The sequence below is a fragment of the Ptychodera flava genome, chromosome 18 (assembly GCF_041260155.1).
Source record: "Ptychodera flava strain L36383 chromosome 18, AS_Pfla_20210202, whole genome shotgun sequence".
Classification (NCBI taxonomy): Eukaryota; Metazoa; Hemichordata; class Enteropneusta; family Ptychoderidae; genus Ptychodera; species Ptychodera flava.
The window spans coordinates 17,615,602-17,639,751 of NC_091945.1; the positions used below are offsets into that span (position 1 = coordinate 17,615,602).

At 37.8% G+C, this 24,150-nt stretch overlaps 1 protein-coding gene and 1 long non-coding RNA gene across 2 annotated transcripts in view; both read left to right on the plus strand.

Annotated features, from left to right (window-relative positions):
* Positions 1–24,150, plus strand: part of LOC139117045 (uncharacterized) — a 75,565-nt gene that overhangs the window by 45,423 nt on the left and 5,992 nt on the right. The gene's annotated exons all lie outside the window — the stretch shown is intronic.
* LOC139117043 (protein TANC2-like) overlaps positions 1–24,150 on the plus strand; it is a 44,746-nt gene that overhangs the window by 14,604 nt on the left and 5,992 nt on the right. The window contains exons 2-17 of the mRNA XM_070679862.1: positions 1,424–1,594; positions 5,081–5,215; positions 5,795–6,061; positions 7,330–7,668; positions 8,186–8,365; positions 8,690–8,797; positions 9,958–10,221; positions 11,213–12,332; positions 14,266–14,497; positions 18,283–18,519; positions 19,648–19,827; positions 20,788–21,136; positions 21,493–21,668; positions 22,123–22,347; positions 23,130–23,276; positions 23,737–23,837. Coding sequence (XP_070535963.1) covers positions 1,435–1,594; positions 5,081–5,215; positions 5,795–6,061; positions 7,330–7,668; positions 8,186–8,365; positions 8,690–8,797; positions 9,958–10,221; positions 11,213–12,332; positions 14,266–14,497; positions 18,283–18,519; positions 19,648–19,827; positions 20,788–21,136; positions 21,493–21,668; positions 22,123–22,347; positions 23,130–23,276; positions 23,737–23,837 — 4,220 coding nt within the window. The 5' untranslated portion in view covers positions 1,424–1,434. The remainder of the gene's footprint in view (positions 1–1,423; positions 1,595–5,080; positions 5,216–5,794; positions 6,062–7,329; positions 7,669–8,185; positions 8,366–8,689; positions 8,798–9,957; positions 10,222–11,212; positions 12,333–14,265; positions 14,498–18,282; positions 18,520–19,647; positions 19,828–20,787; positions 21,137–21,492; positions 21,669–22,122; positions 22,348–23,129; positions 23,277–23,736; positions 23,838–24,150) is intronic.

The following is a 24,150-nucleotide window of genomic DNA, read 5'->3' on the forward strand; positions in this document are numbered from 1 at the left end:
AATTCAATGTACCGGTAGGTTCTCATGTGCACAGGCAGGGAAAACCAGGGTACAAGTATTTGTGATAATTAAGCAACAAGAAGTTTGATAGCATACATGTACATGAACAGTGCACTGTATACAGTAGTGTTCATCAGTGATATGATATCATTGGTATTTTCTGTACAAAATTCCAACCATTGTAGCACTTGTATCATTATGTAGCTCTTGTATTCTTTACTTCAATAGCAAACACCCCAGGGTGGCTATTTAAGGCTATTTAAGGTGGTACGTACCTCACAATTGAAAGACTTAAACTTATGCTCCAACTTTCTACAAAGAAACTTTGAACCATTCCCTTTTGAATTCAAGAATAAAAATCTAGGGTAGCTGTTCAAATTTTTGGTGCAAGAGAAACAAATTGTACCTGATATATATATATGTACTGCCTCTTGAAATTCAAAATGGCCGCCATCCTTGAGTTATTCTATGGGAAAAAGAAATTTTCGATTGTCACAAAAGTGAAAACATCCGTTACTCCACAAGCTTCAAGATGAGCCCCGCAAGTGGTTTACCAAAATGGTATTATCTGAGTATCTGTCCCAAGGCGCATTCTACTGTAATTAATCATTACATGTACATGCGTACATGTACCCTGTACGCGTTTGTATGTGCTGTATATTCCCGTCTGTGATGCGTATGCAAGACATTGGTGACATTATGGATTCGCATATAGATTAATGTTGCTGTGCAATAACTTGGGTTGATCATTTGATGATAACAACATAGAATTACTGATAATTATTGTGAAGTTTTCTCTTTGTTGTGGCATGTGTACTGTAGATAATTTCATTCCAAAGGCACAGAATAGTGCCCTCAGTGTGCATGACTGTGACTGAGCTTTGTATGCTTCAATGCTTAAACACAGTTTTACACTTTAATCTTTTACACATGTGTGCTATGCAGTTGTGAAGTTAAAGACAGACAGTAGCAGTAAATTTTGATGATTTTTTTAGTATTTTTGTTTCTATATCAACTGCAGTTTCTTGTTCTACTCCCATTTAATTTAACATGACGATAATTTTTAACTCAGCCTGTACATGTTTAAATTGTTATTGTTGACAAGTGAATCTGGATTAGAGTTCAAATGCAATCAGTCAATAACAGTGCATTTTACATGTCAAGATGCTGTGTTTGCAAGCTTCTAAATATAAAGTAGGTGTTTCTACATGCTTTGGGAAGTAGAACAAGAAACTTCACTTGAAATGAGAAAATAGTGAAAAAATAATGAAAAGTCACCGCTAGTTGCCCTTTAATAAAAATCAAAACCCTACTCAAGTATCATATTCAGTGGCAAAAGATCAGTGCACACGGGTGCCCCTTTGCTTCCTGTCATTTCTTTTGTTTTATAATTTTTATTGAGCAATATTTTATCATTTCACAGATGCATTAATCATGGAGGTCAGCATTGACTGTTGTCCCGTGTGTAATCTGCCGTTTGACAAGGCCAAAAAACGGAGGTTAACAGATGCCTGCGGCCATACACGCTGTTACACCTGCATGTTCAACACTGACATATGCCCCCTCTGTACTGGTACAAGTCACTACAAATATGGTAGGTACATTTTTTTGTAATTTTTTTACAAATATTTATTTTACTGTATAAAAAATATTCAAAGTTTGATAAGTCTTGATGCTAGTCATTGCAACATAACTTGACATAAAACATGTGCATCGTCAAACGTTCAAACTGTCATGTCCAGACCTATTATTGGTATTGAAAGCAGATGTTATGCTTTACTGGACACAAGGACATATAAAGTGTATGACTTGACTTTCAAACCAAGCTCCACTACTTGATACATAATGGTCCAGCTTTTTGTATGTAAATACATGTACCAATAGCCAGCCTATGCATGGAAAGAGGAAAGGCCCAGGGGCTCCTCAATCACATGTAATTCACATGTAGCGAAGGCCCTAAGTTGCACGACAAAAATTGAGATAATGAAAATTTTATTTACTCCGATAGCTTCAAACCAAGCCCGAACAAGTCGTCGGTCAGAAAAGTGTTGTAAAAATTTGAGGGTCAGAATGTGTTCCCGAGGTGAATAGCAAGTCTCAGACACAGTTATGAATATGTCTACAACAATTGTATATAAAGTCCTCAGATGTTGTCATAATGATTTCCATACATTTGTATGTGGATTTTACTCTCCCTTTAAATATGTACTCTAATAAAAAATGTATCAAAAAATGTCTAATTAATTTGATTAATATAAGAATTTTTCAGTCCTTGGCATGTCTCTAAGTCTGTAGTTGGGGAAACAAATAACTTCTTATAGAACAATTACATAAGACCACATACAATACAATGCATATGGCTCTAAAGTTGAAGCATACCAGTACATCAAACATCAAAGTAAAACTTTTTCTCCAACTTTGTAAAAACCCTAACGGTACTGCATTCTGTTGAGTTTCAAGCCCAGAGCACCGTCCTAAACAACACATTTTTGATCGATAAAGAATCATTAACGTAAAATTTCAAACTGAAACAATGCACATTAATATAATTTGCATAAATTAATACTTATATGCCCCATATCTTGCACTAATAGTAATAGTCTGGGAAAGCCAAGCTCAGTTGCAAACATCAGCTGTTTTTTGTTCTGGGAAGGCAGGTGACCCGGGTCAAACACATTTATTCCCGGGAATGCTCCCTGTGGCTGCCTGTCATGGACCGTAAATGAAGTATTTCACAGAACCATATGTAGATAGACCTTGTGCCTTCAAAGCCAGCTGGAACATTGAGCTGTACTTTAACATTATACCCACCAGACTTGTTTAAGGAGGATATAATATTTAAAATAGACAGGTGTGCTGCTCACAGTGATTGGTTGACTTTTATGTCCTCAAAACCTGAAGCAGTCCCTCTAAAACGTTCCCTGTAACACTCATTCGCAGGCTGTTCCTTTGACCGCATGCTCCTTAAAATTCTTCTGTCCAATATTTCCGGTACAGCTGCAGCTATATAAGCCTTTTGCTGCACCATTCACAGCTGCATGTAATGTCGATTGCACTTGTGTTGAAGCAGGTACAAGTACATGTACAGAAGGGACTGTACAATACATCTAGGATTGCAGTTTTCCTTCCAGAACAGTGAAGCCCATGAAATGTTGTATAATATACAGAATATGATCAAATGAAAGGTATCATTCAGATAGATAAATTCTGTAGCTCAGGAGTAAGACAGGATGCACATACTATTTATGAACCTTTAATATGTTGACCTCATGTATAGATATTTATATTTATATATATATTATATATACTCTTTCATTGTTGTTTTTGCAAAACCTTTATTGTACTTTATGATCAAGATCCCAACTGGGATACGATTTCAATAAAGGCTTACTTTACTTTACAAGACAGAGATTAGGCCGGATTGATTCACCTCTGTGAAATCGGTGTATTTCTCCATTTAACACTTCTCAATGCAACGGTACATCATGAATAATAATGAAAATAGCTGACATGAATGATGTTCAGCCGATGGCAAGCCATCATGTAATACATGTGTGTATAATTAATGGTAGATTAAACCCAGGACATATGGTAGAGTTCCTATAACAAAATGCATCTGACAATCCCATTCTCTACTTAAGTTTTATCATACTCTGAAAAGTATCAGTACATGTACATGTACTTTTAATATTCTGGAATGTTGCCTTCTATGGTATGGAGTGCCCATTTATGATTGTTCACAGAAACAGCCCCATCACAGTTCTCTGTGCATCTGTTCCAATCACTTAAAACTGACTGCTGATGTTCAGCGTGCTTGGAAGATTATATCTGATTGGTTGATTGTAACTATTCACAGCAACTTTGGGAGTCTAATTGTATTATTTAATTATAATGGTAAGAGTCAGCCACCCGATTGGATAACAGCTTCCGAGACGCTGCATGTCAGCCCAAAACTGACAGCGGTAATGCAAGTAAACTTTGTGTAGATCGCATTGTCATGACATGGAATTTCAGTACCCAGATGAGTTTTCTGAAACACTTAACCCGTTTCAAGTCCAGTTATTTCAAATCAGAATGAAAATTAAAGTATCTGGAAGATCACTGTGACACACACTGGCTGTGATATCCATGCACCTGTACATTATCCACCATTCACCATCAGGTCAACTCAGTTAAGGAAGAATGCACCGCGGGGACAAATACTCGGACTCTCAAAACTTTACAGTGTGTTTTTGATCTATCTCTTGTTTGGGCTCATTTTGAAGCTCATGAAGTAAATGAAGTTTTCACCAGCTTTACAGTTTTGTGAAAATTGAAAATTAAAGTTTTTCCCAGAGAGTTTGTAGAGGGAAGGAGGCCATTTGAATTTCAATTGTTGGTGGATATAGATTATTTATTTCTCAAGTACCAAAGTTTTCATGGTGACCCATTATTTTAACTTTGATTTCTGAAGGGTACCTTGAAGTTTCCTCGTGGAAAGTTTGAGCAAAAGTTTTAAGTCTTTCAAATTTGAAGCATGAACTACCTTACAATTATCATGTTTATATGTTTATATGTCTAATAGCATCACAAATCTGTCACAATAATTTTACTTTTTCCATTTTGAAGGTTGTCAAATGATCGAGGTTATTAAAACTAGTCATACCAGATGATGTATCGGTATGCTTTGCCTCTAACCAATGGGACCAGATAGCAACAAATAAACAGGACAGGAAAAGTAATAGAGAAGCAGATTTTATTTTATGATGGATCCCTTGTAGCAAAATAATTCCCCACAGTCACAAACAGTACGTCAAATTACCTATAATGGTCCTGAAAGACGATAACATTTCTGAATGGGAACTTTGCAAAAAATGCGGCAGTTTGTGAGATAGTCCAATTTGATGGCAACCTGAATCACCACTTGTGAATGTTGTTATTTTCAAGTAGCCCACTGTGCTATAAAAATTTCAATTTGCTCATCATTTTAGGGTGTGTATACAAAAAATGGTTGCTGACTGAATCATTTTACTCATAAATACATTTTTACTACCCCTGGTACACTATGTTTGATGAAGAGTGTTTTATTTTTTATTGACAGGTGCTAGTTCAAATGGTCATACTGCCTACCCTGACATAGCTGATATTCATGATCCACCATCACCGCCACCGAAACCTGCAATACTCCTGGATCACAGCACGCAAACAACTCCAAAATTAAAACAAACATGGCCGGGTAGGTGATTTTGCAGTTGTCATTGCGGTAACAGGTACAGTTTTGCAGCAATAATGCCAAGTGTGTAACATGTCTTTTGCAGTGGACGAAAACAGGCAAGTTTGTTTGCAATCGTCAAGTGAAATTTGCGTGAAGAATTAGAAAAGATATGATTGTAAAGTTGATTTGCTTTGAATTAAAAACTGCCTGAATGGCAAATGACAGAGTCATTTTCAATTGAAATAGTGTGTAGGACAACAACTCAACCCACCCTATGCGGAATTTCCATTGCTGTTCCAGTTAATAATATTTATTGGCGTGTGCTCGTTCAGTGTTGTAATTCTTTGAACATACATGTATTTATGTTGTTCACCAGTTTCCCTATCAACATTGAGAAGATGATGAACGTTGATATAATTCACTATTGATATCATGCCATTAAAGAGATGGTATGACTGTTGTCCGCATGTCTGGTGTGGTTGATATGGTTGATAGTAGGGTCAAAGGTCCTTAGTACTGGACCAGTATCCAGCTATGTGTCACCGTTATTTATAGAGCAACGATGCGAGTGAGCATCTGTTTTACTTTATGTTTCTGCAGAAGTTCCAACAAGAAGATACTTTCAACCACTGGTGCAGAGTTCATCTCCCCAAATTGCTCCGTTGAGTTCGCCCCCACCGATCCCGCCTCCTCCTAGAATCAAGTCGCTCACATCCAGCGGCAACCATGGCAACCAGGACAGCAGTCGCCATGGCAACAAAGACATCGCCACGAGTTACCAGTGTAGCAACGATGATGGATATGTGAGTCTGAAAAACAATGAAAAGGGCAAAGATATGAGAAAATCAGCCGGAAACAGTGAGCATGGTATGTTTCAACTTTTCAATGCAAAACAAAGTATAAAATTTGCCAAAACTAGAAAGAAAGAATGCAGAATACAGCTTTTTAAGAATATTTACTCATTTAATGCTTTTGCAGGGGAAATAATTTTCGCTCCTGGCCATAAACATGCATTTGTTAACCGCTTAATAATTATTTGTCAATACAAATTAATTTTGTGACGTCATACCCTCAGATTATTACTGATAATGTATCCGATCATCCAATATTGTGGCCCCAGATGTTTTCTACATCTTCAAATTCACTGGCATCACCAAAACTATAAAATAATAGCAATAATGTACCCCCTTGCGGCCCATAGTGGACTCAAGCAAACTTTGCACTCCATTATGTACTTGGCTTCACCTAGTACTGGTACATTATGTCTTTCAAAGTTTGCTTTCGTCGATTATTGGCCGGTAGGGATACATTATTGCTTAAATTTGACAGGTTATCATAACATGACAATTATGTACATGTTTCAATTATTGAATTTTGTGGTCGTTCACAAAACAATCAGCAACTTTCTACATCAAGATCTCATATGCGGGTTAATTTTGTTGAAATGCATCATTCAGATGTGACACAATCAGCCACTGTCAAATTATTGCTGGCGTAAACTGCTCCATAATGGATTAAACATCCATTTTGTGATGCATTGTAAATGTCTCCAGCCCATGCTCTGTTCAAGTGACCAGTTTGACTAGCACAATTCCCCCTGGCGATATAAATAGTATGACTGCCCCATCTTTAAACAGGAACTCTCCCCATAAAAGCCGGATTATTGTAAATCTATGCAAATGTTAAAAAGCCACACTTCTGATTGGACATGTTGTGTTTGGTTCCAGAATCCCATAAGTTTGCCATGTTTCCTGTGTTCATTGTCTTTGAATCTTGCATATGATGTCTGTGAATATGTTGCGACTAAAACTGAGTGGAAAATAAATTGAAAACATGTTCCATTTTTTGCCGGAGAACGCATATGTTTCAAGATGTGTTCCCTGTGCGACCATTTGACCCCTCTTTGCATATGTCACGAAAGAGTGCATCATGATTATTCAAATTTATCATACGGTCAAAGCGATGCTATGAGAATTCAAAAACTCCCGCCCAGTGTATGCAAATGGCTGCGTCATCAGTAATCCCCCTATTGTGCGCCCATGGTCTTGTAACTTCCTGCTTAAGAGATCTGTCAAAGTGTAGTTCAATAAGACCATCGTTACTCCAGGTCATCCTAATATTTCAAAACTTCACAGGTCAGCTATCGCCACCACCACCCTCGGTAGATGAGGCCGCCTCGGCTCTGATGGACAGGCTAGGATTTCTTCTGAAGAGGAAAAACAGTCACCAAGAGAAACTTGAAATTGTGGCAGAAGAGCCGTCTGAGCCCCCCGCTGATGTTTTCACTGAACAAAAAGCGGAAAGAAAGATATCACAAGAAGAGTACAGACAATTGGACGTGACAGATGCTAATGAGGTCTCATATGGCAGTGTCAACCAATCATCTTTCACGTCAGTTTCATCGTTAGATAGCTGTGATATGACGCAGGAGAAACAGTCTTTCTCACCAGTTGGAACGGTATCCCCACTACATGGTGAGTTCATTCTGCTGAATCTAAGTTATGTGGAAGTTGGTATAAGGACTGTGCTCTTTTATATATGCTTAGTTTATTTCATAATACAATAAAAAGTGTTTATTAAATTGCTATTTATTGTAATTTTGTTTTTATCTCTGAAGCCATTAGTTCAATATGCACAGATTGATGATGTCTATCAGAGGTACAGGTAGTAAAGTATGACGTTCATACACACATCATTTTGTTTTATGATAAAATCCAATATGGCCACCATATATAAATAAATGACTATCTGGTGGCCATATTTGATTGTACTTTGTGTGCCTCAGAATTGCCTGCAGTCATTGTAATGGATTTAACAGAACCTGAACTAAAACAGTGCCAACACAATGCTGACTCTCTGAATTCTTGAAACTGGAACTGAAAATGATTTTTGCTAAAAAACCCTACATTTTTATATACAAATTATTACTGTTGCTGAAATGTGCAAAAAATGAAATTACAATTAAATTTTCAAATGCTGTTCATTCCATAGCAGACAGCTCAGAAGAGAAGACGCCGAATACGTCAGGCAGCCATGATTCATTCCGAGAGCACAGCTTTGAACACAAGTTTGAGATTCCCATATCCAGTCCAAGAATGATACAAAACCTGCAGTCTCAGTCAGTGTCTGTGGTCAGCAGCACAAGTACAGGAAGACCCCATTCTGTGTCAAGTAAGACTACTTTTGATCTTTCAGCTGCATAAATTACTAATCTGTGACAATGTAGCAACAATCCAATGAATATTCATGAACATTTGCAACGTAACCACGAATTAGAAGCACTACTGGTGACTCATTTCCTGATTTGCATTCATCTTGAATAAATCACTCCACTGTTCATTGATTTTGCACTGAATGCAAAACAGAAGTCCCACACTGAGTATCATACTGCATTCAGAATACACCACTCTGTGTGTAACATGACAATATCAGACTTGTGTTGCCATAGACGAGTGCAGGTATGTGACTTCCTGGTTTACCGTTTCCTACCCCTAGCAACCAATCCAAATCCCATAGAGGACCTGCCGATGTTTGCTGAACAACGGAAAGCATCTATAAGAAGATCACTCCGGGCACAGTCTCAAAAACACGCAGATGTGAAAGGTAAACAAACAAACCAAAACAGGTTGTTATGCAGCACAACTATTTAATAAAAGGTTGATTGGAATTTATTAAAACAATGAAGTTACTGTTCATGTAGGCACTGCATTACCTCAAGCAGTCACATTGTATGATCTTCTTTTTAGTTTCAAATTGATAGTTCACACTACCTGATTGACACTGAGTTGGACAAACTCCACATTTGCATCATAAGTGCTGATGACTTTCCCACCTGTCCTTGCTATGTGTAAAGGGATCACATAATTTCATACGATGAATGTTTTTGTACTTTTTTAGAATTAAATATCAGCTCTTATTTTGTTGTATGTACATAAAGCAATGGGAGGTATTACTATCTGCAGGTGATTTTTGTTACATTTCATTTTGTCTAGGAAAAACGCTGTGCTCACCATATAATAGTAACAATTAATTTACAATTCAGTTTAATAAATTCTTTATAGATGCTTTTTGCAAATATTAAATATATAATGTTGAAAAAAGTGTTCCTTTCAAATGAAAAATATACAATTTTTTGTTCAATGAATGAAAAGTGTTATATTCCTGTGGGTGGGAGAACCAGTTCCTTTTCATTGTACTTTTAAGTCCTCTTTTGAATCATGGTATGATGGTACTACACACCCTGAGATGGAATGTTTTCAACTTTTGTTTGAGCTTTCCTCAAGGAAACTGTAAACAATTCTGTTTCATAATACAAATAAGGGGTCACCGTGCAAATTTTTGTAGTAGAAACAAATTAGTACGTAAAATTTTATTGATTTTGAAATTTACAATGGCTCTGCTATAGCTTGTGTTAAGTCAATGTGGAAAAACTAAATTTTCAATGTCCTGGGTTTTCCACATAGGGATTTTAAGGGATGGGCCACCATTTTATTTATTTGAACACTCTATTCGTATGTTTACAACCATACAGAAGCATACATTTTCGCGGATATGCAAATTAGCATTCTTATGTAAATTGGCCACCCTCTGTTTTTCCAGGCAGTGGAGAACACTGATTCCACCAAGGATTCTGAAAAGTTAATTTACCCAGGCTTCAAAATTAGTCCATACAAACAGCAGCACAGAAAAAAATTTAGCATCCAAATATCTGTTCCTGAAGCACATTCTTCTTTGAAAAATGTTGGCAAATGTTTCTCTTTCAGTACGTTTTACTCCATACAAGTCTGCACAACTCCATCTACGTTCGTTACACTTTGAAGTACCCAGCATACAAGATGACCCCATGTTCATAGGTCGCGAGTGGCTATTCAGTGAAATTGAGCAACATTTGTCACCTGACGCTGCCCCGCACAATAAAGGAATAATCATCACAGGAAGTATTGGTCATGGCAAGACGGCCGTGGTTGCAAGACTGGTTTCCAGCAGCCCATGTGGAAAACAGTTCATGGATGTTGAAACGGTGGAAGGTACAGAGTTACTTCTGTTTCAAACATTTCCTGACTCATAGAATCCCAAGTGGCCCCCTATCCATGTGTTAACTCTGTGGGGAAAAAGTGTAATTTTCAAATTTCACAAAAACAAACCAGTGATAACTTTATTAACTCAATGAGCTTCAAAGTGGGCCCCCACAAGTGGTAGGACCACAAATGCAGTGGAGAGTACGAAGTTCTCTCCGTAAGGTGCATTCCACCTTAAAGTTTATGTCTATTAATCCAATGTATATACTTCAGGTGATTAATGATAATAATATAATAAGGTCTTATATAGCGCATATATCCACAAGTTGTGCTCAAGGCGCTTTACAATTATTATTACCCCTGGTCACTGAACCTAATTTTGATACCACTCAACTCCCTGGGGAGCACACAACAGCTGACATTAAGCATTCATATTTTAAAATTGTCTGGAAAATTTACTGTTCATGAAAACACATATTGGATGCCACACTATTATGGAGCATAGATTTATCAGGTTTACATACTGCATACAACTTGACTAGCTGAAAAAATTCTATTTCGGTACATGTTGATCTGTAGTACAATCTGCTACAGGTGAAATGCCTCAGGCTTGTTTATTGTTGTATACAAATTCTTTTGAGGTTAAATATTCATGAAATGTTATGTCATTAGAAGAGGGTGTGTGCTGATGATAAAGTAAACCTGCGCTCTGATTGGTTAATGTTTCCTCTCATTTGCATAATTGCCTCTGAAAAGTTGAGAACATTGTGCAGATCAGGCTGTGATTGTGATCATATCCATAGAATGTCTTGTACAATGTTCAATGATGCAACAGAAAACCACACCATGGGCCAGGCTAATAGAGTATGACGATGGCCCAGTGCAAGAAGGGTGTATCTCCTATGCTTTAACACAGGTGATACACCTCTCTTACACTGGGCCATCGGTTTGATTGTGTCGGATATTTCTACCAGCATCACATCTATCATTATCCACACAGAAAACAGAGAGATCAACGGGCTCCTTAGCAGTTGGAATGGTATCGGAAGTACAGACACACTGACAAGGCGGATGAAACAGCAAGCTGATGACACCTTCAACGGCCTCACTTCCAGAGTGGTTGCCTACCATTTCTGCCAAGTCGACTTCCAAGCATCGTGCTCAGTGCCGGAATTCATCCACAGCATTGCCGGACAGCTATCGGAAAATCCGCAACTGAAAGGGTACAGGGAGTTGCTGATTAACGAGCCGCATTTACAATCAGTACTGAGTATGCCGTCGTGTGTAGAGAATCCCTCGGAAGCTTTCATGAAGGGAATACTTGAGCCACTGTGCACGCTCAAGCAACAGGGTAGAATACTGGTAGACTCGTGTATTATTCTGATAGATGGCTTGGACGAAGCAGAGTATCACAAATCAGATTACGGTGACACGATCAGTTCATTTATCGCAAGTCATATCTACAAAATACCGGCGTGGTTGAAACTGATCTTGACGGTGAGAACTAACGCACAGGACCTGACCAAGCACCTGCCCTTTCATAGGGTCAGTCTTGACCGCGGCGTCGGCGACGTCATCGCAGAAGACGTCCAGAAGTACATTCTGCATCGTCTCAGCCACAGCACGGGCATCAGGAACAGTGTGTCCATCAATGGGAAACTGGACTACGCAATGCAAACAAAATTTGTGTCTCATGTTGAGACGCTCAGCAACGGCTGCTTCTTGTATGTCAAGCTGATCTTAGACTTAATCGAGGAAGGACACGTAGTGCTGAAGAGTTCCAACTATAAAGTATTACCCATTAATTTATCGGAAGTGTACTTACTTCACTGCAATATGAAATTCCCCAGTACTACATCGTTTGAGAAAGTTACTCCGATCCTGGAGGCAGCGCTAGCCAGCCTGGACCCTCTAACAGACAAAGAACTCTTTGATTCCGTCAACGCTGGATTTACATGGACTTTTTTATCCTGGGAGGAATTCCAGAGGCGGATGGATTTACTGTCAGGATTTCTCATTCTGCGAAACGACGGAACAAGGATGTTTTATCATCCGTCTTTTAGGGAGTGGCTGATGAGGCGCGATGAGCCTGAAAGTGTCAAATTCCTCTGTGATGAAAGGTTTGTATTTCGTATATCTTTGAGTTTCGTCAACATTTTGATGCACTGAAATATTTCAGGTAAAGGACAGCATTCTGAAACTGACTTCATTGGTTTTGACATGAAATAAAATTTAGGGGACAAGTCGATTTCATGTGTCTAGCCAGTCACCAGGTGGCCAGAAACCACTTAGTTTCCATGCTGAGCTGCAAGTCGCTTTTACAATGCTCTGGCAAATGCATGAAACAATTCTATAATTATATCAGTGGTTTTGTCATGGTTACCGTGATCTGACAAAGTTTAACAACGTTTGTAACTTGTTTCCAAACGTCCTCTCATACTTGCACCAGGGAACACAGCAATATTGATGTCATTTCATATTCCATGACCATAGTATGAATATTGTTTGAAAAAAGTGAATGAACCAGAAATAGACTACTATGAAAGAGAGCATCGTTCCTATCTTTGTGTGATATTTTTGTTGGTGAAACAGATGTGCTCTCCTGTTATTCTCCCAAATTTACATAAGAATCAAAATTTGATCCTTGTGAATGCATCATGTACAATGCAATGATATTGCTGACAAATAAATTGTAGTCCGCATCAGAAATCAGTTTTCAACAATAACGTCGGACATCGACATACTCATGCAAGCTGAGTGGACAACTTTAACCTTTCACCAGCCAGACAGTATCACTTCCCCATCTGCCAAGTCAGTAACAAGCAATATTGAGCCTAAACCATATGTATTTTCACCCACTTGGCTTGGTGTACTATGCTATAGCAGCTTTAGTCTGTAAAAATCATGTTTGCAGTATCTCTGTCTTCAGGGACCTTCAAATCTTCAAGTCTTTTTTAAAAGGCACCATATGGGACATGTTTTGCTCCACTAGTTTTAACCAACTTGACTTGATGGCGAAATATAAACTTGGTAGGGAAAGGATGAACACTAGTCATATCACAACGATTTGGGAGTAAGAAAAAGAAACTGTACTTTGTATTCTTTATAGACAGAATAAATCTACTCGCCAGTACATAAAAATACATCTAAATGTACTGCTATGAAGAACTACAATTCAACAGTCTAAACATTAAAGCCTATAACCAAATGAATGCAAACTGGGACAAATATTAAATTGCCTACATGTATATCATCAGTGCACTTCACATATGTTCAGATATGTATGGTAATTCACATATGCTGTACATGTAATTGTGTTGACCAGCCAAAAAGTAAGTGTTTTGACAAACTACAATGCTACTTGATAAAAGAAGAAAAACTACAAAAAAAGATGTCAAATGTAACAGTTACTGGTCCTCAGAAGGTCATTTTGTCGGCTGAATAGTCAGTGTAAAACCTGTATATATCACGTCAGTTATAACATGGCCACATCGCTTCACCATCCTTCTATGTCTGTTGTGGGAAAGAAAATCACCCAGGTGGTAGAATTGCTGTGGTTGAGTTGCTTTGCATGGATTTGACCCTGGTCAGTCAGGCGTTGAATCGCTGACAAGAAGTCTTTGTGTTAATTCTTATCTTACAACTCTTCACTTTCCTTGTGAACTCTCACAATGAGTTCTTTATTCAGATGTTAAACAGATCCATTGAAGTAGACTTCTTTCTATCATATACAGTATTAGTTTACTGAGCTGTTCATTCTGTGACAATTTTAAAATAAAATGACAAATTTTGTCAAAATCTGGCACATTTTCAGAATACTGTGGCTCATCATCTGTGTAATTTACAAAGATAATTATTCAACAGTAACATTGTATATTGTATATAATGGTTTATGCATACATGATATTTTAACATACTTTATGGGAATGACGTCATTCTTGTTTCCCAGAAATATTATCAAAAGGTGCAGCTACTGTATGTGTAATTAATATTTTACACTTGTATGAGATATTTTCTGTTCCGTTAATGAGTGATTTATTCTTGATCTTACAGGAATGGCCATGCCTTACTTGCCTTCAGACTTTCAAGACAGAACCCAAAACTTAGCGGCAAGAAAGTCTTAGATTTGGGCCACTACATCTTGAAAGCCCACATCTACAAGACGCTTGGAAGACAGCTGGGATACTCGTCCAGAGAACTGCAAGCCATTTGGATGAGCCTGAATGTGGAAGATTTGTCAGCTTGCCTAGCTCTCAGGCAAAATGTATACTCACCAAATATCAAGGTAGGTTAGTTGACGTCTGCATAGGAATACCGAAATAAAATAGATCATGGAATGTGATTTACGTTTGAAGAGACTACAGGTATACTGATTTCATAGTCAAAGTTTTACTTGATAGGATTTTCAAAATTGTAGAAAAAAATACCCAATATTGTATTTTTGAAATGATGTTACCATTTTGGTAAAAAGATCTCATCTTCCTTTACACGCAGAAGCCATGAATACCTTCATTACAATAGCTACCAAAAATTAGTTCAGTCAATTTTGAATAAAATGAGTGACTTTACAGTTTTTTGTTTCAGTTTCAGTTCAAAAATCTATCGAGCACACCTTTCCCAATTGCCTTTATATGTGTCATCATGTGCAAAAGGAATACATCATTTAACCTGTTCACCCCTAGTTCCTTTTTAAAAAGGTCCACAATCACCATTGATAACTGTGCGTTTGGACCAAACCATTGTGAGTGAAAGGGTACATGGAATCATGGTGGAATACAATACTCATACAACTTACGGTGTTCACTGTAAATATTTGCAAAATTAGTTCCGTCGGCGATATCAAGAAAAAGTTTTTAAAGATTAGGCCCTTTGTGTGCGCCCATTTATCTATCTATCCATCAGCCAAGAGATGTTTCTGAGATTTGTCTTGGGGTGAATTCTTTCAAACTCAGTGTAAATATCCATATTATATCCAGTAAGACACAACTACATATTTTTTTTTAAGGGATTATTGATGTCCAGAGATTATGATGTGGTTGTAAAATCTAAGGCACCAGCTTGTATAGATGACTCACATACCAGTAGGTGTGTCCCAATTTATCAAGGTAGAACCCGCCTAGGGGACAGATATTCGGACTCTCAAACATTGACAATTTGTTTCTGATCTACCACTTGTTGAGGTACCCGGTTCATTTTTATCACAACTGGAAGTTGTGATATAGAGGTGGTTTCAACCGGTGTTTGATGTTGTCCATTTCCGTAAACGACAAAAAGTCAAAAACTGCTGAACAGACTGCGTTGATATTTGATACCGATACATAGACTGGTTCCAAGGTTCCAATTCCGAAAAATGGAGCCAAACGGAGCGCCGGTCAGATAGTTTTGGGAAATTTCTAACCCCCCTTTTTATCTAATTGATTTTAGGGGTCTTTCATATATGTAGTTTTGGAATGTACACCAATCCTGCATTGTGGACTGTTTTATGAGTTGTTGAACAGAAATGAGGTTTTGATGAATGTTAGAAATATGCAGGATGGCTGATTCGAAGTATAAGAGATTTCTATGGTCTTTTGGGCATCAAAAGCATTAAAAAAAACATATTTCATAGTTTAGATTCCACTTTTGAGATGACCCTAGGCATTTGTTAAGTAAACATCCTTGAGTCAATATACAGACTTCGACATTCCAGAGATTAAGTATCCACAACCTCACATGTTACAGTCTTTCACTACAATGGTATGGCCCAAACCCATTGTTATCAATGGTGAGTGTGGACCTGTCTACAGGAAATTGGGGTGAACAGGTTAGACAATGACGTTTACAAGTTGTAGGTTAGTTATCAAGGTAGCACCAGCATAGAGTCCTGAGCATCTGTCCATGTGTTCTCACAGCAAATTACAGGGAAAAAAAAAATTATTTGAGAAGTTTCTCTCCTTTAAATTGAAGTATATTATAATTTAAACCTGTCATGGATAGATTGCTCTCAAATGATCTGAAACACAGTTATTGTCCATTAGCAACAAATCTATAGCAAGATTTAATATGTAAAGTTCATGAACTTACACAAGGTATTAGACAAAAGATGACCATGACTTTGCTACTTTTCAACATTTATTTCAATCAGATTTCCCCAGCTTAGTGTATAATTTTGTAATCTTAATTACTGTCAACTTAGCTTTACTAACTTATTCTAACCTCATTATTCTTACACTACTCTTAAACCTTATAACCACAAAATTTCAAGAGATGCATATATGATTGTCACTTAACAAACAATTTACAAATATGTCTTCTGCTTTTTCTCCATATACATATACATGTCTCTTTTCTCATAAAAATGAGCTTAAAATCGCAATGTGAAAAATAGTCTTTCAGCTATATGTTGCTCATTGACTTCGTGGTCTGTCTAATTCACAGTGAGTGTGGTTGTTGATAATGCCGATAATACTAGGCGGTCATTATGTCGAAGCGCCATTGGTGGTATTTTTTAACATAATGACCATAGGTCATTATCACATCTGGAAGTTGTGATATAGGGTTAGCTTCAACCGGTGGTGGACAGCTAGTGTCCATTTTCCGTAAACGACAAAAAGTCAAAAACCGCTGAACAGACTGCATTGATATTGGTAGAGATATTCAGACTAATTCCAAGGTTCCGATTCCGAAAATGGAGCCAAACGGAGCAGCGGTTAGATAGTTTTGGGAAATTTCTAACCCCCCTTTAACTAATTGATTTTAGGGGTCTTTCATATGCGTACATGTAGTTTTGGAATGTACACCAATCCTGCATTGTGGACTATTTAATGAGTTGTGGAACAGAAATGAGGTTTTGATGAATGTTACAAATATGCAGGATGGCTGATTCAAAGTATCAGAGATTTTCATGCGCTTTTGGTAATAAAATTGATAAAAAACAACATATTTAATGTTTTAGATTTCTCACATTTGTTATGACCCTTAACATTACAGACTTGATGACATAACTAGCTGCTGGACCTGTTTACTGGCGCATTGATTTAAAGACAAAGATCGTTTTATTTTGTAATAAGGACGTGTGTGATTTCGTAAAACATAGTCTATTAGCCTGGAAATGTGATTTTTGCGAATATTGCTTACCCCACTGACAAACAGTGTGGTTTGAAAATGGCTGGAATTCACTACTTCGGGACTTTGTTTTCTGTGTGCATTTACTGACAAACTCCAAACCCGCAGCACCTACCCATTCAGTATTTCATGTACAGGTGTACCCAGAGATAGAGTAGTTTCACAATGTGCCAGTTGTGATCAAGTGCCATTGGCGCTATTTTTAAATTCTTGAGTATAAGAAAACTTTTACAGAGAAACACCCACTCGCCTCCATCTTCATTCATGTGTGGGTGTGTCAGCAGATTGACCTCTTCATACCCAGTAGTCTAGCCCATTATTTTGGGTTGAAACTAAAAAAGATGAAAGGAGACATCCACCCAGTGAGGGCAGTATTGCGACCAAATCAATACTTACCCTTTCACAACCATGGTTTGGCCCAAGCACATGGTTATCAATGGTGATTGTGGGCCTGTCTACAGGGAATGGGGGTGAACAAGTTAAAAATAATTCTGTGTATTTTTTTGAGTGTGTGCCATGCTGCTGGTAGCATTGCCCAAACATATTGCTGTCTTTAGCTTCTATGCCAAAGAAAAAAATGATCATTTCTGGTCACCACTTGCATCATTTCAGAACCTGCACATGATGGTTTTTTGGGGGTTACATACTCATCTGTACAGTTATCCTTGACATCCCTGTTTACATGTCCAAAAATGCTAAAAGAAAACGGAAGTATTATGCAGTCAGTGATAAAAGTTGCATCAATAGTGCTGTTGTATCAATAGTGCCAAACCAGCATTGTTAGAATAAAAAAAGGAAAAAAAAAAGAAAAGTGCTTCGCTGCATCACTTTTACTGAATGTCAAGAACCAGGAACAATTTTTTTTTGCCCTATAGACTATAGTCTATAGAAGCTGTTGGGATGGGTATCTGTCTGGCATCAGTCTTTACATATGTTTTAAAAATTAGCATGTCGTATTTTCCATAGGTGAGTAGGCTGTTGCTATTGGCTGGAGCAAGCCCAAACATCTGTACAGATGACCCTGGTAATATACCATTACTATGCATGGCAGCAAGGCAAGGCCATACGGAGATGGTGTCTCTGCTGCTTGAATTCCGTGCAAAAGTCGATTTTGCCTGTGACAATGGAATGACAGCCCTTTGTTATGCTGCCAGTAATGGCCATGTGGAAATCATCAGGATGCTTCTGATCAAAAGGGCAAAGGTCAGTTGGATTTGTATATCTGTTCTTTCTGTTTATCATTAGTAGTAGGGTTTATTTATTTCTTGTTGAAATTGGTTTTCTGTGTCTTATAAGCCCAAGGGGCTGGATGTGGCAAGTGCTAACAGATATTGTACTACACATGTGAGCAAATGTAAACTTTAAGCCCACGTAGGACACGTTAATAAATAAAATACAACAACATACAACAAGTAGGGTAATAATAGTGGGACTAGTGACAGCAGTCGTTTTTATGATATTAGAAATTTTAGGCTAAACTATGTGAAATGTTTCTGTCATTTCAAACAGTTGCAAGGTTGATGTCCTTGTAGCACAGCTGTTTGCAAATGACATCATTGTTCTCTCATTAATATGCAAAAATAAATATTTTTCTGTAAATTTAGATTACATTTTTGGAAACTGTGCATGCAAAAATGATGAAAATTATACATGATCCTCTTTCTCCCAAATTGTATTTATATATATGATTTGTCTATGGAGCCTGGTAGAAAGAGGATTAATCAGCGACAGCCAATGTTACAATAAACTCTAGAAAAGACACATAAACAGCTCAGTGTACAAGCTCCAACAACGGCCACGCATGCAACACTGACAGAATTCATCCACATTTCAAGTAGCAGTCTCTAGTAACAAACCTGTATCTGTGAACATTTCATTTGTGATAAGCCTGAGGACAATACATGTACCGGTAGGTTCATTAATCGGCACAATCTGGATATTGTTTCCAGTGTATACAGGATTTAAATTCTACTGCACGGTGATTATCGCAAAAACTTAAAACAGTGACAATGCACAAAATGATGTTAGCTTCAAAGGCAAGCATGAAAGAAACATTGAATGTGACTGACCTTGAACCTTGTTATTTTACAGTGGCATGGTCTTTAACTGTTGATAAACTCCTTCGCAGACAGCGTTTTAGGACTCAATAAATATAATTGCGCATAACCTGTAAAAAGCAACTGTTTATTTCATTGCAATTATTGAATTACCACAAATATAGTTAGCAGTCAACTAGTCTTTGCAATACATTCAATACAGTGATTTATTTTGTTACTTGGAAATGAATGTAATTTTCATGATGTAACGAATACATTCTTCCTGTACGTACAGATCTTTCATACGGACAAGAATGGATGGTGTGCACTGGTTCACGCTGCTAGAAACGGCCAGCTGGAAGCAGTTACCTACCTACTGCAGTCTGACTGGTACAGCAGAGAACCAGTCATGTTAACCAAGAGTCTAGCCATGCAACAAGCCTTGGTTGCAAGTTCCATGAAAGGCCACAAAGATGTGAGTAATTCTATCTGTGCAGATACTGATTTTCGAAAGATACATTGCCCCCTCCCGTGTCAACAATGACTGTTGCAAATTTGTAGAAGGTAATATAGATATTTCAGTGAAAAGCTGCAAACTACAATGCATTTCATTACGGTTTAATCAAGGTAGCATGTACCTCGAAAGTGAAAGATTTAAACTTTCGCTCTAACTTTCCTCTAGGGATCTTTCAATCATTCTCTTTCAAAATCAAGAATAAAAATCGGGGTCACCGTGCAAATTTTGGTACTAGAGAAACAAATAACACAAGATTTACCGATATTTGAAATTCAAAATGGCCGTCATCCCTGTGTTATCTCTGTGGAGAAAAATAAAAATTTTCAATTTTCGAAAAACTAAGATGGTGAAAAGTTTTCTTACACCAAGAGCTTTAAAATGAACCCCCACAAGTGGTATATCAGAAAAGAATTGTAAAAGTTTGAGAGTCCGAATGTCTGTCCCCAAGGTGCATTCTACCTTAAGTAAGGTTTTAATAAAAGCTGACAAGTTTTATAAAATTTCACAAAATCTTTCAAATTTCGCCTTTTTGCATAGTTTGTATAAAAACTTGAAAACCAAAATACTTGACAATGGCAAAACGTCATGTTTGATGCAACTCTGTAGCTTTGCGTAGCCTAGGGTTTGTGTATAGAAGTCATTACTTGGTCACCAAGACACAAGCAACTCTTTATTTCTGCACAGTTGATGTTGATTGTCATGACTACAAAGTGTATTGTGTGTACATTTTAAAAAAGTACCTGGATTAACAGGGAAAATTAGCAGATGTCATGTGAGGGTGTTACAGGAAAGACAAGCCTATGTTGTGCTCAATGAGCACACACAAAGAGCATATCTTAATATCATAGAGTCAGTAGGTAAGACTTTAGTCATAGTATGCAACGGAAGTGACCAGTTGTTTTTGTGCACTTCACACAGATTGTGTCTTTCCTACTGGACTTGTCGGAGCTGTCTCACGGATCAGAGGGCGTCATGATTGATAACACAGACACACTACTCGGTGAAACACCACTCACGGCCGCCACACTTCAAGGAAATAGCGACATGGTCAGACATTTACTCAAATATGGTGCTAGCGTCTTTGTGGCCAATCAAAACAACATGAGCCCGTTACTGTGTGCCGTCAAACACGGTTTCTGGGACGTCGTCGACGTTTTGATCTTCCATCAAGCTGCAATAGAAGAGAATGACCGCAATGGCAGGACCCCGCTGATGATAGCTGCGGCAGAAGGATATGTTGCTGTTGTTGAGCTGCTCTTGAGCAAAGGTAGAAAGAATTTGACAGTTTTGCCGATATAAGACAAGTGTATAAGTGCCAACAGTCCCAAAAAATCAAACTCCCAACTCGTAATTTCTTTTCAGAATTTGTAAGTAGGAGTGAATGATCGGCAGTAAATTTTGATGGCTTTTAAAAGCAGCTGTGCTAACTTCTGTTGATAATAATTCATGAAGTCAGACAGACATCACATTTTTGAATGTAGCGTTATTGACTCAAACAAACTGGTAGACAGGCGACTGCAGAGTGTAAGATACATAGCAACTGCTCAACATGCATTGTCATGAACTGTGCTGTTCCGTGTTTACATCATGCTAATGCTGGTTACCTTGTCGCTTACCTTACAGGTGCATCGGTCACTAAGAGTGACAGGGAGGGCTTGACAGCGCTGTGCTGGGGTTGCCTGAAGGGACACATACACGTTGTCAAATCATTGGTCGAACGAGGGGCGTCTGTGAAACAGACTGATAAAAATGGCAGGACACCACTCGACCTGGCAGCCTTCTTCGGAGATTCTCATGTGGTATGTTCATTTCTGTGTTTACATCATATAATGTGTTGCTCTTCAACATCATGATGTCGTCCGCGTTTTAGCCTACAAATGTTGTGATTGGTAACATATAATCTCTGTGGTACTGAGTCAATTCCTTGCCCAAGGATCTACGTCACGAAATCTCTGTCATTCAACATTGATACATGTAGGAAAGGAGCACAAAGTGAAATGTTGAGACGTAAATGTAAGTGTTAGCATGTAGCAAAATACACATACAAAAATCTAAACAAAACATGTTTCATAATTGGTAATGAATTTATTTGATCGGGTATTTGAAAATGATATCTTTCTTCAGCACAAGGTACTCATAAACTGTTGACGCTATAGGTGTAGGCTGCTTTAGTTTCCAATGTTGAGTCGTTTGTTCTGTAACTACAATATGAAGTATAGGATACCATAACTGTGTATTGTCTCTCCCTTGTAGGTCCAGTATCTCCTTGAGATGGGGGCTGAGACAGAGCATGTTGATTACAGCGGTATGAGACCTCTGGACAGGGCGATAGGATGTCGAAACACGGCAGCAGTGGCTGTTCTGTTGAAGCATGGTGCAAAGCTTGGCCCTGCCGCATGGGCCATGGCCACCGCCAAACCAGATATCTTGATTCTCCTACTGAAGAAACTGACGGATGATGCAAATACATTGTACAGGGTAAGTAATGGAGTCTGTACAGGGGTATGGACGTAGTGTCAGTTGCCACACAAGAGTAATAATATATAGTAAACTTCATGATCTGAAATATAAGTGAGCTATTTTCATTTTTGGTAGGTTTTATTTGAATGTGAAAGTAGCAGTTGCCCATAGCTGAGTACATGTGAAATTACTGAATGAGCAGCCCTAAGATGTGGTTTCAGAAAATGTGATATCACAAATTTATTTTTCATGATTAGTCAGGGACACAAATCTAATAGAAACATAAGAGGAAAACGGTGTTCCTTTTAGGCATTTGAAATAACCATTGTCCTTGAGTGAAGGATGTAAGAAATCCTCTTGTAGAATGCACCTTTAAGGACAGATATTCTGACTTGGAAATTTTCACAATACTTTTTCAGTATACCAGTATTTTGGGGCTCATTTTGAAGCTCATGGACAAATAAAGTTTTCACATTATTTTTGTGAAAATTGAAACTTATTTTTCCCCATAGACTTAGCACAGGAATGGTGGCCATTTTGAATCTCAAGTATCGTTAAATGTCAGGTAATTTTTTTCTAGTCCTGAACTTTGCACAATGACCCTGAATTTCATTCTTGATTTGGTAAGAGAATGGTTGAAAGATTCACTGGGGCAAGTTTTAGCAAGAGTCCAAGTCTTTCACTTTCGAGGTGCATACTACTGTAATTGTTTACATCTTAGAGGTTGTGCCTAAATGCATGTTATTCTCATATGGGTACAAAGAGAGTTCACCATATCTGTTGCATTTTACTGTTTACAGAAAGGAAAATTCAGAGAAGCCTGCCACAAGTATCAGTATGCGTTGAAGAAATACCCATCAGAAGGGATTGGTGAGGATATCCGAACATTTAGAGACCTGAAAACCAATTTATTTCTTAATATATCAAGATGCAGACGGAAACTAAATGTAAGGAAAACATCAAAATGTTGACACCGAAATACAACTACTTGTAGATCAAATCTGCTCAGGATTTGTAAAGTCATGAAGCGGTGACAGCAGAATTTTATATTGAAATCTGATACATATAATATCAATAAAATACCAGGATCATTTGGACAAATGGTCTTACTTCACTGACATAACTTTTGTCGGACCAGGTGTAAGGAATGTGTGTACATGCCTTACCAGCAGACTGCACCTTCTGGTCTTTATCAAGATTGCCAACTTCATGCAGCATTAGAAACTTTGAATCAGTTCGTGACAGAAAAATAAACCATTTTGCTTTCCATGACACGCTAATATTACTTTTTCTCTGCAATTTCTGAATAATGTGATCACAGACTTCATGGATATTTGATTTTTACAGTTAATTCAAATGATATATTGTGGAATTTATGGAAGTGTTTAATTCCCCTATTATAACCAGGATATTCCTTCCGCCATTGAGTACGCCAGCAGAGCCTTAGAACTGAAACCAAAGTCACATGAAGCCTACTACGCCAGAGCGAGGGCCAAGAGAGCACTAAGGTTTGTCAAGTATTATTCATTGTAAATTTTAGCTGTGGGAGGTTTTGTCAAATAGGTTGTTGTCTTCATTTGTCTGACAGCTCTCATGATCAGCCCATGTCTGAAAAATTACTGGTGCCATAGATCTTTTCGAGGTTATCCCATAATGCATTGCTGCAGCTGTGTAAAACTCTTAATGAACACTGAAAACTAACATAGTGAATTTTATTTGTATAAACATTGTATCACACTGTCCAGTAATGTAATTCATAATGCCAAAAACAGTTTGGGACCTTATGTTTTGATGGGCAGTGAATATATTTTCTTGGTTAGC